The 17,799-nt window shown below is 37.9% G+C and overlaps 1 protein-coding gene across 13 annotated transcripts in view; it reads right to left on the bottom strand.

Moving 5' to 3' along the window:
• The window catches only part of CEP57L1 (centrosomal protein 57 like 1), a 58,981-nt gene that overhangs the window by 23,271 nt on the left and 17,911 nt on the right, over nt 1–17,799 (bottom strand). For 2 of the 13 annotated variants that reach the window (XM_025381943.1, XM_025381948.1), the window contains one exon: nt 2,589–2,778. The exons of 10 other annotated variants lie outside the window; for them this stretch is intronic. In XM_025381943.1, coding sequence (XP_025237728.1) covers nt 2,589–2,594 — 6 coding nt within the window. In that variant the 5' untranslated portion in view covers nt 2,595–2,778. Of the gene's footprint in view, nt 1–2,588; nt 2,779–3,957; nt 4,217–17,799 lie in introns of those variants that run through there. One more of the 13 variants, XM_025381950.1, reaches the window with a different exon arrangement.

Raw genomic sequence — 17,799 nt, 5'->3', positions numbered from 1 at the left:
AGGATCTGAGGTACCCCAAACCAAAAGCATCATTAAACTAAACCTTTAGATTAAGATTATTTTTGCAAGGCGAATTTCAACTTCAAACTCACATGAGCATAGGATTGTGATGAGGAATTCTCAGGAAAGATTCTTTTTGTGTATTCCAATCAAAACCAAGGATGAGATAGGCAGTGTCATTCTAAAGAGCAGGCTATTTTCCTTAAATTATCCACAGAGGATGATTCACACTTTGGGGATCTCAGCTTTATGTTGCAGTGTCCAAACTTATAACTCACAATGCCTAGGCTCAGATTTCCTCTGTCCCATGCAAGCAGGACTATCTCCTTAAAGCCCAGGTTCTGGGCCATAAGGTATCAGAAGGCAATTTTAGAGGTAAAGAGGTTCTATGGCTCACTTATCTCCATGGAATTCGGCCTTCTCATTATTTACAGCCTTGTATTTTCACCTTACTTTGCTGCCAACTCAAGCAGACTTAAAAAAAATTTTTTAAGTATTTTATCCAGCATTTAAAAATGTGTTCTTTACCGGAAGTTTCTCTAAACATCTAGTCTGCCAAACTGCTTGAAATAAAATACTGCAATAGCTTTAGACATACTTTAGAGATACTAACTGCTTTAGACAAACCAGTTTTCGTTGCATACACAGAATGATACTTAGGCTTCAAAAAAGGAAAAGGAGTTTATATCTTTTCATTCCAGCTACAATTCTCAAAAGTATTCCATACTGTAAAGTTTGTTCTTCTTCAATTATAGTAAAGTGAATATTATCTGGTTAGTTATTAACTAAATAGAGAGTTTACTAGCAGGATTCAGATAACAGAACAAATAGTAAACAATCTATAGGCTGAGAATAAGAAAAAGTATCAGAACCTAATTCACATCTTAGGCACACTATATATTCAACATTAAAAATATGCAATGACTTTATAGGAATACTATAGTAACCATCAAATTCCAGAAATTTAGAAGTACTTTAAGTATTATTACACTTCAATGACATTCATGTATAATATATTTACAGTAGCAGCAAATCTTACATTTAATATACTGATCTTTTGACACTCGAATTGATCTACTTAATGTAATTTATAATTAACTTAAGAAAATCCCTCGATAGATATGAAAAAATCATTATTTTGTAACCATCACAATAAAGGCTGATTTAGGCAAGAAGCATCAATAACTGCTAAATCAAGGGGACACATTTCAATGAGGAGCAGGATAGTTGCATGGTCCTAAAGTGTATTTCCCATAGAATGCTTATAAAATGCAAGGAAAAACTAGTAACTGAATAGTAGAAAGACAAACAATACTCTGATAGGATAATTGAAATTAACATCACCTATGAGAGGTAGAAGGCCATCGTGTGCCTCTGGATATGAAACCCGGAAAAGGACACAACATCACTTATGCAGTACTCTGGCCAGAACGCATAACCTGAATCTCAACATGAGCAAATACCACATAAACAACAAATGAAAAACCTTCTATTTTTCTTTTTTTAAAAAAAAAGCCAGCAGAGAGGTGGTTGTTTTCTTAAAAAATGTCAATTTCATAAACGACAACCACACTTCTGTATGTGTATGCAGAAGAACTGAAGGCAGGGTCTCAAAGAGGTATTTGTATACCTATGTTCATAGCAGCACAATTCACAATAACCAAAAGGCAGAAGCAAACCAAATGCCCATTGATAGGTAAACAAAATGTGATATATACAAGCAATGGAATATTAATCAGCCTTAAAAAGGAAGGAAACTCTGACAGAGGCTTCAATTTTGATGAACCTTGAAGATATGATGCTAAGTGAAATAAACCAATCACAGAAAAGACAAACATAAGATGTTTGTCTTATATAATAAGTTTGTCATATATGTGTTTCCACTTACATGAAGTATCTAAAGTAGATGAACTTACAGAAACAGAAGGTAGAATGGTGGTTGCTGGGGAGGAGTGAAAGGAGTTATAGAGTTTCAGTTTTGCCAGATGAAAAACTTTTAGAGATTGGTTGCATAACAATGCGTGGTAGGGGAGACAAACATGATAAAAACAATCTTTGATTCAATGGGCTTGGTTCCATAACAAAAGCATATGCAGAAAGCCATGGGAACACAAAGGAGAGGTTAACACTCTCTGACTGATGGAGAGATAACTAACGCCAGAAATAATCTGAAATTATGAAGAGTTTTGAAAGAGAAGTTTAGGTTAATATGGCAGAGTGAACATATATACTTACTTTTGCTTCCACTTGGAAACTCACTAAAATAATATTTAAAAAAAAGAAAGATATAAACCTGCGAAGAGAAGGATCAGTAGAGGTGACAACAAAACTTTGGAAAATGGAAAACAGATGTATGAGTAATAACAGGCTTAGCTAATGCAAAAAGGCAGACTCCAAATCCAAGTAAGAAATGTGACTTTTTAAATTTTACCCAGCAGGATCCTGGAATGGCTCAGGAATTAGCCACACCTCTGTAAGCAGTAGGTAAGATAGAGCTGGAAACTAGAGAACAGGTTGAAAGTTTAATGTAGAAGTAAATTATATGCCCAAATACCCTCTGCCTTTCCATGCAGCCATGAGTATTCTACCTTCATCTGGGAAGATCAGAATTTTGTTTTGTTTCTTTCTGAAGAGGAAATTATAGAATATCTCTGGACTGGGGGACACTCAGAACAACTGAGGGAGGGGCATGAGACTGGAAGCTGGAAGACTAATCAGTTCCCAGAATGTCGGCAGTCTATATTATTATATCCAAGTGAAGAACTGAGGATCCATTTTCTAGGAAATACGAATAGCTTAAGTTAATAAAGACACTAAAGACAATAAAATGAATTGATTGGATAGATTTGGAGTTTCCAATTAGTTTTTTTGGTTTTTTGTTTTGAGACGGAGTCTCTCTCTGTTGTCCAGGCTGGAGTGCAGTGGTGTGATATCGGCTCACTGCAACCTCTACCTCGCAGGTTCAAGCGATTCTCCTGCCTCAGCCTCCTGAGTAGCTGGGATTATAGGCGCCCACCACCACGCCCGGCTAATTTTTTGTATTTTTAGTAGAGACAGAGTTTCACCATGTTGGCCAGGCTGGTCTCAAACTCCTGACCTCAGGTGATCCACCTGCCTTGGCCTCCCAAAGTGCTGGGATTATAGGCACGAGCCACTGTGCCCGGCCTTCAATTAGTTTTTCAGTGCTCCCATCTTACATATAAGCTATCTAACCAAGGCTTACCAAACATTAGGAAAGACAGAGACCAAAGCAAACAAACAATAAGAGGTTTAGCAGGAACACAAAAACTGGCAATATACCATTAGTGAAGATAGAATGTATAATCATTGAGGACGATGATAGATCCTAGTGAATTTGTTTGGAGTACAGTGAATAAATGTTGGCAGTAAAAAACAGGCAAAAAACGTATAAGGGCCAAGCCACAAAGGATTTTGTATATCACATCAAGGAGTTTGTAATTTATTTGATTAGACCATAGAGAGGTAATTAAGGACGTAAAAGGGAATAACATGACCAGGTTTGCATTTTGACAAGTTCATTCAGCTGGCCTTAAGGTGAACAGACAAAAGAAGGAAGAAATTATAGGCAGATGGACAGATTAAGAGGTTACTAAAGTAATTCAAACAAGAAAAATATAGGTCTAAAATAGGACTGGAGTAGATGAGATAAATATGAAAGATGCTGAGAAGATATAATCAAAAGGACTTAAGAATCTGCTACAAATATGCATTTAGGTTGGATCTAGAGATAGAGATTTGGTTATCAATTAGATCGCCCAAGGACAGTATAAAGAACAGCAATTTTCAGTGTGTGCATGTGTGCATGACAAAAGAGGTAGCTGAGACTCACTGCCTTTGCCCATTAGGGAACCACTGTGGGTCCTCCTCAGATGTGTTGAGACAAAATTTTATAAAAGGTTAAGAATCACAGATTTGGCTGGGCGCAGTGGCTCACGCCTGTAATCCCAACACTTTGGGAGGCCGAGGCGGGCAGATCACGAGGTCAGGAGATCAAGACCATCCTGGCCAACATGGTGAAACCTCATCTCTACTAAAAATTTTTAAAAAATTAGCCCAGCGTGGTGGCACACGCCTGTAATCCCAGCTACTCAGGAGGCTGAGGCAGGAGAGAATCACTTGAATCTGGGAGGCGGAGGTTGCAGTGAGCCGAGACTGTGCCATTGCACTCCAGCCTGGGTGACAGAGGAGACTTGGTCTCCAAAAAACAAAACCAAACAAACAAAAAAAGATTAAGAATCACAGATTTGGGAGACAAGTGAAGGAAAAAAAAAACTCTCAAAGGAGATTAAAAAAAAAAAGCAGTAAGAGAAGTGGGGAAAAGCAGGAGAAAGTGATAACAAAGGAGTAAAAGTGAGAACAAGTACTTACTATTTATGTCTAATACACTATGCCTCCCTGAAATAAAAAGAACACAGGACATGGCTTCTGCTATCTGACTGAGTTTGCAATTACACTGTTGAAAAAAGACTGACATAAGACAATGAGAGGGAGAAAAAAGAAAAAGGGAGGGGGGTGAGTCAACAGTGTATCAAGTAAAATTGGTTTACTTCATAACTACTAATAAATTTTTACTGAGCAGCCTCCAAACTCATTAAATAGTCTGAATATAAGAAATACATTATTACATGAGTAGAACAGCCAGTTTTTGGGGTTTTTTGTTTTGTTTTTTTTTGAGACGGAGTCTCGCTCTTTTGCCAGGCTGGAGTGCAGGGGCGCGATCTCGGCTCAATGCAAGCTCCGCCTCCGGAGTTCACGCCATTCTCCTGCCTCAGCCTCCGGAGTAGCTAGGACTACAGGCACTCGCCACCACGCCTGGCTAATTTTTTGTATTTTTAGTAGAGATGGCGTTTCACCATGTTGGCCAGGATGGTCTCGATCTCTTGACCTCGTGATTCGCCCACCTCGGCCTCCCAAAGTGCTGGGATTACAGGCGTGAGGCACCGTGCCCGGCCAATAGCCAGTTTTTTAAGAGTACATAGTAATGCCAATCTTTTACAAATATTTTATAAATTATAATATAGCATCTAATTGTTCATGTGCAGTTAATTCAACTCAATACATGCAATAAGAGCTATCTAATTTTCAAGTAAACTCATCAAGTGCTGAATTTAAAATAACCAGGCTTATGAATATTCTATCTAATAATTAGATTTCTCCTTATTGAACGTGTATCCATTTAATTTAGAACATATAATGTCTAAGGTCACTTAAATGATTAGACTCCCCATCATCTTTACCAAGATCTAGCTTATCTTGACTATTCAGTTCAAGAGAAAATGTTCCTAATTTAATACAAAGTAAATGAGGAACAATATAAAACTGTATAATTATAGCCTATTTTTAAAGGACAAAGATAGATACAAAAAACAGATTTAAGTTATTAAATGTTAATAGATGGACAGCAGATTTTCATGTTCTTACTTCCATCTTCTAAAACATTCTCCCCAATGAACACATACTACTTTTATAATGAGAAACAAAAATTTAATAAAATATTTTCTCAATTAGATTTCCAAAGAGGTAGAAAGCAGCTGGAGATTTAGAGTATCAATTATTTATATGAATATCTGTTGGAAGCACTTACATGTTTTCATTTGTAAGGGTTTCATGTCTCTTATCTCAATATAAACTCAGAAAAGGCAATCATGTTTATTTTTTCTGTAAGTCTCCACAATCCAAATTTCTACACTCTGCAAAGGGGCATTGTATCTTCAGGGCCTAATCCAAAAAATATTTGTAAAAATAAATCCTCTGAAACTAATTTGTTAGGTCAACAACTTTTTCCTACCTCCCTATGCTAATGTTTATTATGGTTGAACCCAGCAAATCAGTAAATACTGTCCTAACTTAAAACACACATACACACACACACACACACACATATTGTGCTTTGATATGTACTTTTACATACAGGTTTTAATTTAATGTCATTTTATTTAAGTAAACCATAATTCTCAGGATTTGAAAATATTACTGGTAATATTTCTTCGAAAAGTTCTAAGTTAAAAAATAAGTGATTTTGAAAGGGTTTCAACATTCTTATAACGTTTATTGTATTTATAAGGATAAAAGTATACTATAGTTATTTTCGTTGAACTTTAACCATTTCTATCCACCTGTCAATCAATCAATCAATCAATCAATCAATCAATCAACACAGGTTCTCACCATGTTGCCTAGACTAGCTTCAAACTCCTGGGTTCATGCAATCCTCCCACCTCAGCCTTCCGAGTAGCAGGTGTGTGCCACCACACCCTTTTCTCTTTAGAACGGTTGATGGTAAACTTAGTAAACACAGAGTTCAGAAACTGGGTAATGGGCACTCAGATTAGTTGCTACAAATCCACTTTCTAGGCCTTTACATTTTTTTTCCCCACAGGTTGAGCAGACTTCATAGTCAGAATTAATTGCGGGACTTCGCTGATTAGTCAGGCTGCCCAAGGGGGAATGAGCTATTGGACAATGATAAATATCTAAAGCTTGCCAAGTTCAGTACCAAAATTTATTTCGACTAGTTTTAAAAGAAAGATTTCTAAAGTGTTTAAACTGCTTTCCTTCCTTTTAGACAGAGTATATTCAACACAATTTAACCTTTAGGATGACTTAAGGATAGCATCATAGCATTTTAATTATGCACAATGATATTTAGGGACCCAGTGTGATATTGTATTGTTTACCCCTTCACTGGAAAGTTCCAGACCATCCTAGACTCTGTTTTCTGTTTTTTCATCTCTTGCTACCTCTTCCCTTGCTGTCTACCTACTTGTTTCTAGTAGAAGACTCCTTTCTAATTGGTTTCCCAACCTATAGCAAATAAACAAAGCAATCAAGTTTCATTCATTAAACATTCAGAGATGAAAAATACAATCCCAGGCAGTCCCTGAAACATTCACAACTTAATTATGCTACATAGGATGCTATGGGAATCCGGAGGAGAAGCATCTGACCCAGAGTCTGGGGATTTCAATGGTGACTTCCTGGAGGAGCTAGTTCTTAAACTGAGACATGAAGGATGAATGAATAGCATTTCACAAGCAAAAGAAAGTGAGAGAATGGGTAGAAGAAAAGATCAAGTGCACAGACAGAAGAAATAGCATGGTAAATATAAAAATAATGATATCTCACATTTATTAAAAACTTCTGTGAATTAACTTACTAAATCCACATACCAATGCTATGAAGCACAATTATTCCTATTTTACAGATGAGGAAACTGTGGCACAGAAAAAACTGTTTCATCCAAGGTCCATACCTAGTTAAGTGGCAAAGTCAAGATTTGGCAGTCTGGCTCTAAAGCTCACACTCTAAATCATCACACTATATAGCTTATCTATGCAAAATTATGAAAGCAAGAGAGAATCCAGTGTTTTGAGCAATCTATTATGAGTGATTTACTAAAGCTGGAAGGCTGTATAGTGCCTAAATATTGCAGAAGATGAGGCAAAACCAGACCTGAGGAGCCTTGTATGCCAGGTACAGGTGTTTAGATTTTATCCTGTAGGTAGTAAAAGCCATCCAGCAGAGGAGTAGCAAGACCACACTGCCTTTGATAAAGTTTTTTATGAAGAATGGATAGAAACAACCAAAGGCTCAAAGTACAGGTAGGAGACTATTCCAGAGCTCTATGTGAGATGATAAAGACCTGAATCAAAGCAATAGAAGTGGTTTCTTTTTTATTTTTATTTTTTTGAGACGGAGTCTCACTCTGTTACCTGGGCTGGGCTGGAGTGCAACGGCATGATCTCGGTTCACTGCAACGTCCGCCTTCTGGGTTCAAGTGATTCTCCTGCCTCAGCCTCCCGAGTAGCTGGGATTACAGATGCACGCCACCACACCCGGCTAATTTTTGTATTTTTTTAGTAAAGACAGGGTTTCGCCATGTTGGCCAGGCTGGTCTCGAACTCCTGTCACCAGGTGATCTGCCCGCCTTCGCTTCCCAAAGTACTGAGATTACAGGCATGAGCCTGGCCATAGAAGTGGTTCTATTTAGGTATTTCCTGCTACTAATCCTATGGAAAGGAAGAGAAAAACTAGAGAAAATCAGGATGTCAAATTCGCAGAACTTATGACCAGACAAGGAAAACTTTTGATAGGGAAAAATGAAATAAAGTTGTAACCAAGGTAGAAAACAGATTTTGAAAGCAGTGGAGGTGGTATAAAAGATTTATTTTAGACATAATTGAGGGGCTTGTGAAATAACATTTTTTAAAAAAACAGCTAAAATTTATATTGAGCTTGCTACATGTGAGGCACTGGTCAAAGAAGTTTACATGCATTGATCCACTGAATCATGAAGGCAACACTATGACATATTAACTTCTTTTTACATGAGGCATCTGAGAAGTTAAGTAACTTGCCCAGGGTCATGCAGCTATTAAGGGGCTGAGCTGGGATCTGAACCCAGGTATCCTGATTTGGAGTGTATTGTCTTTAATAGAGACATGCCAATTTTATAGATGAGTTTGACATTCAAGAATTGTTTAAAGTAAGGATTTGGCCCCAGCTAGCTCAGCCGGTAGGTAATAATAATAATAATGATAATAAAAACAAAGATAAGGGTTTGGAAGTCATCAATATACATAGATGGCAGTTGAAGCCATGAGTATTGAGTTAGATATAGAGTATGCAGTCTAAGTGTGGTCCTTCAATCACTTAGGTAAGAATACCCTGAGGATTTTTATTTTTAATAAACATGCAGATTCCTGGGCCTCACCAAAGTCCATGGAAACAAAAACTCTAGGGATAAGACCCATAAATATATCGTTTTGATAACTACCCAACTGATCCTTATATAAAGTTCGAAGATCACTAAAGGAATGAGCAAAGAAATATGTAACAATGACATTGAGTTTACTAGAAGTGTGTCTACAATAAGAGTAAGCAAATTCTGAAGAAGGATGTTAGTAGGGGCCTGGGCAAGTGTCTGATGAGTCTTTTTTTTTTTTTTTTTGAGACAAAGTCTCACCCTGTTGCCCAGGCTGGAGTGCAATGGCACAATCTTGGCTCACTGCAACCTATGCCTCCCAGGTTGGGTTCAAACGATTCTCCTGCCTCAGCCTCCCAAGTAGCTGAGATTACAGGCGCACATGACCATGCCTGGCTAATTTTTTGTATCTTTAGTAGAGATGGGGCTTCACTATTTTGGCCAGGCTGGTCTTGAACCCCTGACCTCATAATCCTCCCACCTTGGCCTCCCAAAGTACTGGGATTACAGCCATGAGCCACAGAGCCTGGCCCTCTGATGAGTCTTTGATCAAATCTAAGCCACAATAAATTATAAGATGTATTATTCTTTCATGCACTACCACCACCAAAACAACAACGTACCCCAAACAAGAGGCCTCCCATGTAAAGCTAGAACAACAAAAGGGGTACAAATGCAATATAAACAAATGAAAAATAAACCCAGCATTCAGAATGAGACAGCAAGGAAACCTGAAAGTCTCTATCTGTACACAAGATAGAAGCAATTTTATCTAAAAGCCAGTACTCACCTAGTTTTGCAGTCTGAATTCATATTACCAGTAGGGTCAAAAACAAAACACAGCAAAACCAACAAAGACAAAACAAAACAAAAAAAATCTTTCAGGCAGAGAATTTAACTTAAAGTGGTCTCAGATTGGTAGTAGTGCAAATAACTGGCAAAGTGAAATGCAAATCCTTTCTGAAGTAATCTGACTTCGATTGAGGCTAATAATGATTACAAGACATTTCCTTATCTTAGACATTTTTTAATTTCTAAAATTTCTAAAAATATGTGTCTTAAAGCCACTGAAATACAGTAGATGGAAAGCATACCAAGCTATATTCTGAATGCTCAGAATCTTTGACGGTGGGGTTATTTTTGGGTTCTCAGATGTACTTTATAATTTCATATAGTACTTTCATATAGTACATAATGTTGATTTGTTTTTAAAATAACTATAAAACAAAGACACTATTAACAATTATAAAATTGTTTCCCTTTCCATCACATCTAACCATATTTATAATTCCTCTAAATATAAAAAGTCTCATCCATTTTAAAACAAGAACCCCAAAGAGTGAGATCAGACCACTAATACCTGTACCCTGGAGTCTATGTAAATGCTCCCACACTCTGGGATTTTGATAATGAAACTGCAAAATGCACCACAGGCCCTGGTAACTGTCCAGACATAACAAGACAAAACTTTGTTCCTGCCAAGGATGATGATTTACAGTCCTACTCTGACATTTGGTATTCCCTCTTTTGCTCACAGGCTACAAACACTAACTATTTTCATTATATCCAGAGTATCCTGGCTCTTTTTAAGAAAAATTAATCCCTTCTCAACAATGCCACAGTGAAAAAAAATTCTTTTAGAACTTCTGTAATTTTCCAGAAAAGCAGTCTTTTCCTAATTCAAACATACATTTCCCATCTATTCCAAGAGTAGTACAAACACTGCACAAATTACACACCGTAGTTGCTCTGGGGTCTTTTAAAACTGCAAATTTCATTGTACAGCAAGCACATCATCCAAATGAGTTGCTAGATGACTAAAATTGCTTTAGAGTGAAAATAAACACCAACTGATTACTGTGGGGAGTACCATAATCCAAAAGTGTGACTTACAAATAAACCAGTTATACAACCAACCACTGCTAACTTCCCTGTTTTTAGTGGGTGAAGGTCCTCAGAGTCCTTCTCACAACATAGTCCTGTCTAGAGCAATTGATATACAAATTCTAATCTGACACTCATCCTTGCCACACCCCACTAGAGCACCTCTTTCACTCAGGAAAACTATTCTACCCCCAGAGCAAATGTTTGCCTATGAGTGAGTGACTGAGTGAGAGTGTGTGTATGTGTGTGTGTGTCTGTCTGTGTAAGTATAGGAATTTTCTAAGACTGTAGAAAGTGAAGTAACAGTTTCCACATCCGCATCTATAATTGAAAATTCACTTTCCCATAGAAACAAGGGAATAATGGTTTCATAGTGACACTACATTTCTAACCATTTTATAACAATATTGTTTCTATGTGGAACTGTGTAAAATCCACTGAATATGAATGTCAACCTACTTAGTAATTCTTCAGATGATATCTGTTAGTATAATTTGTGTGCTATAAATATTTAAAACACTTTAAGAGTAGCCCATAATCCCATTATACAGAACCCCCATTAACACATTTTTTAATATCCAGAGGTAACAAAACTTAAACAGTACAGAAAGTCACAAAATGAAAACTCAAAATTTTTCTAATCCCAGACTGCTGATTCCCAACTACCCCCACTACTTTCCCCTCCCTGGAGATAATCACCATCAACAGTTCTTGAGAACAGAAAGAAAACAATTATTTATAGACCTAAGCACTTTTCTTTTGGAAAAGAATATCATACGCATCAATTGGCGGGCAATGCAGAAAAAGGTTCATCAGATTCTAGAATATGGCAATCTTGTTAATGTCTAGAAATGCTACCTTCATATGAATTTTTGTTTGAATAATGCATTTTCATGTTTTCATATACCTGTAACCTAGATTATTTGATAATGAAGTATAGCATAGTGGTTAAGAGGTAGGCTCTGCAGCAAAACTCCTTGGGGGATAAATCCTGTGTGATCTGCAGAAGGTTTCTTAAATGTTCCTCCTATCTATAAAATGGGAATAATATGACTACCTATTTAAGATAATTATACGTAATGAATCAACATGAAGTACTAGAATAGAGCTTAGTGTGCAGTAAGCACTCAATAAATGCTGGCTATTACTGATATCCAGAAATCTTTATATGTTGGATATTTCATCCAAATTTTTGTCAGTAAAATCACTGATGTGCATAATGATACTGAGAAACGACAAAATCAAAAAATCTCTTTTGAACTATCAAAACCTACATTATATCCAGTGTTTCTTAACATCATACTATAATCCTAATGTCTCCAATAGGCAATCTATAAACAGTATATGACTTTTCAAGTGAAAAGTCAGTATATCACTTTTCAAGTGAAATGCTTGATTCCCCACATAACCTACTTATAACTTTATACTGCTCCTGCACAAATCTAATTTTTACACTTAATGCCTTCTGTAGGCCCAGCCCTTCTTTTTTTTTTTTTCAAATATGGCAGGTTTTTTTTTTTTTTTTCAAACATGGCAGTTTTTTTTTTTTTTTTTAATTATACTTTAAGTTCTAGGGTACATGTGCATGATGTGCAGGTTTGTTACATATGTATACATGTGCCATGTTGGTATGCTGCACCCATTAACTCGTCATTTACATTAGGTATATCTCCTAATGCTATCCCTCCCCCTCCCCCTCCCCACAATAGGACCCAGTGTGTGATATTCCCCTTCCTGTGTCCAAGTGACCTCATTGTTCAGTTCCCACCTATGAGTCAGAACATGCGGTATTTGGTTTTCTGTTCTTGCGATACTTTGCTCAGAATGATGGTTTCCAGCTGCATCCATGTCCCTACGAAGGACACGAACTCATCCTTTTTTATGGCTGCATAGTATTCCGTGGTGTATATGTGCCACATTTTCTTAATCCAGCCTATCACTGATGGACATTTGGGTTAATTCCAAGTCTTTGGTATTGTGAATAGTGCCGCAATAAACATACGTGTGCATGTGTCTTTATAGCAGCATGACTTACAATCCTTTGGGTATATCCTCAGTAATGCGATGGCTGGGTCAAAAGGTATTTCTAGTTCTAGATCCTTGAGGAATCGCCACACTGTTTTCCACAATGGTTGAACTAGTTTACAGTCCCACCAACAGTGTAAAAGTGTTCCTATTTCTCCACATCCTCTCCAGCACCTGTTGTTTCCTGACTTTTTAATGATTGCCATTCTAACTGGTGTGAGATGATATCTCATAGTGGTTTTGATTTGCATTTCTCTGATGGACAGTGATGATGAGCATTTTTTCATGTGTCTGTTGGCTGTATGAATGTCTTCTTTTGAGAAATGTCTGTTCATATCCTTCGCCTACTTTTTGATAGGGTTGTTTTTTTCTTGTAAATTTGATTGAGTTCTTTATAGGTTCTGGATATTAGCCCTTTGTCAGATGAGTAGATTGCAAACATTTTCTCCCATTCTGTAGGTTGCCTGTTCACTCTGATGGTAGTTTCTTTTGCTGTGCAGAAGCTCTTTCATTTAATTAGATCCCATTTGTCAATTTTGGCTTTTGTTGCCATTGCTTTTGGTGTTTTAGACATGAAGTCCTTGCCCATGCCTATGTCCTGAATGGTATTACCTAGGTTTTCTTCTAGGGTTTTTATGGTTTTAGGTCTAACATTTAAGTCTCTAATCCATCTTGAATTAATTTTCGTATAAGAAGTAAGGAAAGGATCCAGTTTCAGCTTTCTACTTATGGCTAGCCAATTTTCCCAGCACCATTTATTAAATAGGGAATCCTTTCCCCATTTCTTGTTTCTCTCAGGTTTGTCAAAGATCAGATGGCTGTAGATGTGTGGTATTATTTCTGAGGACTCTGTTCTGTTCCATTGGTCTATATCTCTGTTTTGGTACCAGTACCATGCTGTTTTGGTTACTGTAGCCTTGTAGCCTTGTAGTATAGTTTGAAGTCAGGTAGCATGATGCCTCCAGCTTTGTTCTTTTGGTTTAGGATTGTGTATTGGCAATGCGGGGTCTTTTTTGGTTCCATATGAACTTTAAAGCAGTTTTTTCCAATTCTGTGAAGAAAGTCATTGACAGATTAATGGGGATGCCATTGAATCTATAAATTACCTTGGGCAGTATGGCTATTTTCACGATATTGATTCTTCCTATCCATGAGCATGGTATGTTCTTCCATTTGTTTGTGTCCTCTTTTATTTCACTGAGCAGTGGTTTGTGGTTCTCCTTGAAGAGGTCCTTTACCATCCCTTGTAAGTTGGATTCCTAGGTATTTTATTCTGTTTGAAGCTATTGTGAATGGGAGTTCATTCATGATTTAGCTCTCTGTTTGTCTGTTACTGGTGTATAAGAATGCTTGTGATTTTTGCACATTGATTTTGTATCCTGAGACTTTGCTGAAGTTGCTTATCAGCTTAAGGAGATTTTGGGCTGAGATGATGGGGTTTTCTAAATATACAATCATGTCATCTGCAAACAGGGACAATTTGACTTCGTCTTTTCCTAACTGAATACCCTTGATTTCTTTCTCTTGCCTGACTGCCCCAGCCAGAACTTCCAACACTATGTTGAATAGGAGTGGTGAGAGAGGGCATCCCTGTCTTGTGCCAGTTTTCAAAGGGAATGCTTCCAGTTTTTGCCCATTCAGTATGATATTGGCTGTGGGTTTGTCATAAATAGCTCTTATTATTTTGAGATGCATTCCATCAATACCGAATTTATTGAGAGTTTTTAGCATGAAGGGCTGTTGAATTTTGTCAAAGGCCTTTTCTGCATCTACTGAGATAATCATGTGGTTTTTGTTTTTGGTTCTGTTTATATGCTGGATTATGTTTATTGATTTGCGTATGTTAAACCAGCCTTGCATCCCAGGGATGAAGCCCACTTGATCATGGTGGATAAGCTTTTTGATGTGCTGCTGGATTGGGTTTGCCAGTATTTTATTGAGGATTTTTGCATCGATGTTCATCAAGGATATGGGTCTAAAATTCTCTTTTTTTGTTGCATCTCTGTCAGGCTTTGGTATCAGGATGATGTTGGCCTCGTAAAATGAGTTAGGGAGGATTCCCTCTTTTTCTATTGATTGGAATAATTTCAGAAGGAATGGTACCAGCTCCTCCTTGTACCTCTGGTAGAATTCAGCTGTGAATCTCTCTGGTCCTGGACTTTTTTTGGTTGCTAGGTTATTAATTATTGCCTCAATTTCAGAGCCTACTATTGGTCTATTCAGGGATTCAACTTCTTCCTGGTTTCGTCTTGGGAGAGTATAAGTGTCCAGGAAATTATGCATTTCTTCTAGGTTTTCTAGTTTATTTGCGTAGAGGTGTTTATAGTATTCTCTGATGGTAGTTTGTATTTCTGTGGGGTCAGTGGTGATATCCCCTTTATCATTTTTTATTGCGTCTATTTGATTCTTCTCTCTTTTCTTCTTTATTAGTCTTGCTAGCGGTCTATCAATTTTGTTGATCTTTTCAAAAAACCAGCTCCTGGATTCATTGATTTTTTGAAGGGTTTTTTGTGTCTCTATCTTCTTCAGTTCTGCTCTGATCTTAGTTATTTCTTGCCTTCTGCTAGCTTTTGAATTTGTTTGCTCTTGCTTCTCTAGTTATTTTAATTGGGATGTTAGGGTGTCAATTTTAGATCTTTCCTGCTTTCTCTTGTGGGCATTTAGTGCTATAAATTTCCCTCTACACACTGCTTTAAATGTGTCCCAGAGATTCTGGTATGTTGTATCTTTGTTCTTATTGGTTTCAAAGAACATCTTTATTTCTGCCTTCATTTCGTTATGTACCCCATAGTCATTCAGGAGCAGGTTGTTCAGTTTCCATGTAGTTGAGCGGTTTTGATTGAGTTTCTTAGTCCTGAGTTCTAGTTTGATTGCACTGTGGTCTGAGAGACAGTTTGTTATAATTTCTGTTCTTGTACATTTGCCGAGGAGTGCTTTACTTCCAACTATGTGGTCAATTTTGGAATAAGTGCGACGTGGTGCTGAGAAGAATGTATATTCTATTGATTTGGGGTGGAGAGTTCTATAGATGTCTATTAGGTCCGCTTGGTGCAGAGATTAGTTCAATTCCTGGATATCCTTGTTAACTTTCTTCTCGTTGATCTATCTAATGTTGACAGTGGGGTGTTAAAGTCTCCTGTTATTATTCTATGGGAGTCTAAGTCTCTTTGTAAGTCTCTAAGGACTTGCTTTATGAATCTGGGTGCTCCTGTATTGGGTGCATATATATTTAGGATAGTTAGCTCTTCCTGATGAATTGAGAATTGATCCCTTCACCATTATGTAATGGCCTTCTTTGTCTCTTTTGATCTTTGATGGTTTAATGTCCGTTTTATCCAGAGACTAGGATTGCTACCCCTGCTTTTTTTTTTTTTTTTTTTCCATTTGCTTGGTAGATCTTCCTCCATCCCTTTATTTTGAGCCTGTGTATGTCTCTGCATGTGAGATGGGTCTCCTGAATACAGCAAACTGATCGGTCTTGACCCCTTATCCAATTTTCCAATCTGTGTCTTTTAATTGGACCATTTAGTCCATTTACATTTAAGGTTAATATTGTTATGTGTGAACTTGATCCTGTCATTATGATATTAGCTGGTTATTTTGCTCGCTAGTTGATGCAGTTTCTTCCTAGCATCGATGGACTTTACATTTTGACATGTTTTTGCATTGGCTGATACCTGTTGTTCCTTTCCATGTTTAGTGCTTCCTTCAGGATCTCTTGTAGGGCAGGCCTGGTGGTGACAAAATCTCTAAGCATTGGCTTATCTGTAAAGGATTTTATTTCTCCTTCACTTATGAAACTTAGTTTGGCTGGATATGAAGTTCTGGGTTGAAAATTCTTCTCTTTAAGAATGTTGAATATTGGCCCCCACTGTCTTCTGGCTCGGACAGTTTCTGCCAAGAGATCTGCTGTTAGTCTGATGGGCTTCCCTTTGTGTGTAACCCGACCTTTCTCTCTGTGTGCCCTTAAGACTTTTTCCTTCATTTCAACTTTGGTTGAATCTGACAATTATGTGTCTTGGAGTTGCTCTTCTCGAGGAGTATCTTTGTGGTGTTCTCTGTATTTCCTGAATTTGAATGTTGGCCTGCCTTACTAGGTTGGGGAAGTTCTCCTGGATGATATCCTGCAGAGTGTTTTCCAACTTGGTTCCATTTTCCCCGTCACTTTCAGGCACACCAATAAGACGTAGATTTGGTCTTTTCACATAATCCCACATTTCTTGGAGGCTTTGTTCATTTCTTTTTACTCTTTTTTCTCTACAATTCTCTTCTTGCTTCATTTCATTAATTTGATCTTCAATCGCTGATACTGTTTCTTCCAGTTGATCAAGTCAGTTACTGAAGCTTGTGCATTTGTCACGTAGTTCTCATGTCATGGTTTTCATCTCTATCAGTTCTTTTAAGGTCTTCTCTGCATTGATTATTCTAGTTATCCATTCATCCATTGTTTTTTCAAGGTTCTTAGTTTCTTTGCGCTGGTTATGTAGTTCCTCCTTTAGCTCTGAGAAGTTTGATAGACTGAAGCCTTCTTCTCTCAACTCTTCAAAGTCATTCTCCGTCCAGCTTTGTTCTGTTGCTGGCGATGAGCTGTGTTCCTTTGGGGGGAGAGATGCGCTCTCATTTTTTGAATTTCCAGCTTTTCTGCCCTGCTTTTTCCCCATCTTTGTGGTTTTATCTGCCTTTGGTCTTTGATGATGGTGACGTACTGATGGGGTTTTGGTGCGGGTGTCTTTTCTGTTTGTTAGTTTTCCTTCTAACAGTCAGGACCCTCAGCTGTAGGTCTTTTGGAGTTTGCTTGACGTCCACTCCAGACCCTGTTTGCTGGGTATCAGCAGTGGAAGCTGTAGAAGATAGAATCTTGCTGAACAGCAAGTGTTGCTGTCTGATTCTTACTCTGGAAGCTTCGTCTCGGGGTGTACCCCGCCGTGTGAGGTGTGAGGTGTCAGTCACCTAGTGAGGGATGTCTCCTAGTTAGGCTACTCAGGGGTCAGGGACCCACTTGAGCAGGCAGTCTGTCCATTCTCAGATCTCAGCCTCCGTGCTGGGAGATCCATTGCTCTCTTCAAAGCTGTCAGACAGGGGCATTTACCTCTGCCAAGGTTTCTGCTCCTTTTGTTTAGCTATGCCCTGTCCCCAGAGGAGCGGCCCAGCCCTTCTTAAGAGAC

This window comes from Theropithecus gelada, chromosome 4, assembly GCF_003255815.1.
Source record: "Theropithecus gelada isolate Dixy chromosome 4, Tgel_1.0, whole genome shotgun sequence".
NCBI lineage: Eukaryota > Metazoa > Chordata > Mammalia > Primates > Cercopithecidae > Theropithecus > Theropithecus gelada.
This window is presented reverse-complemented; position numbering and strand designations above follow the sequence as displayed.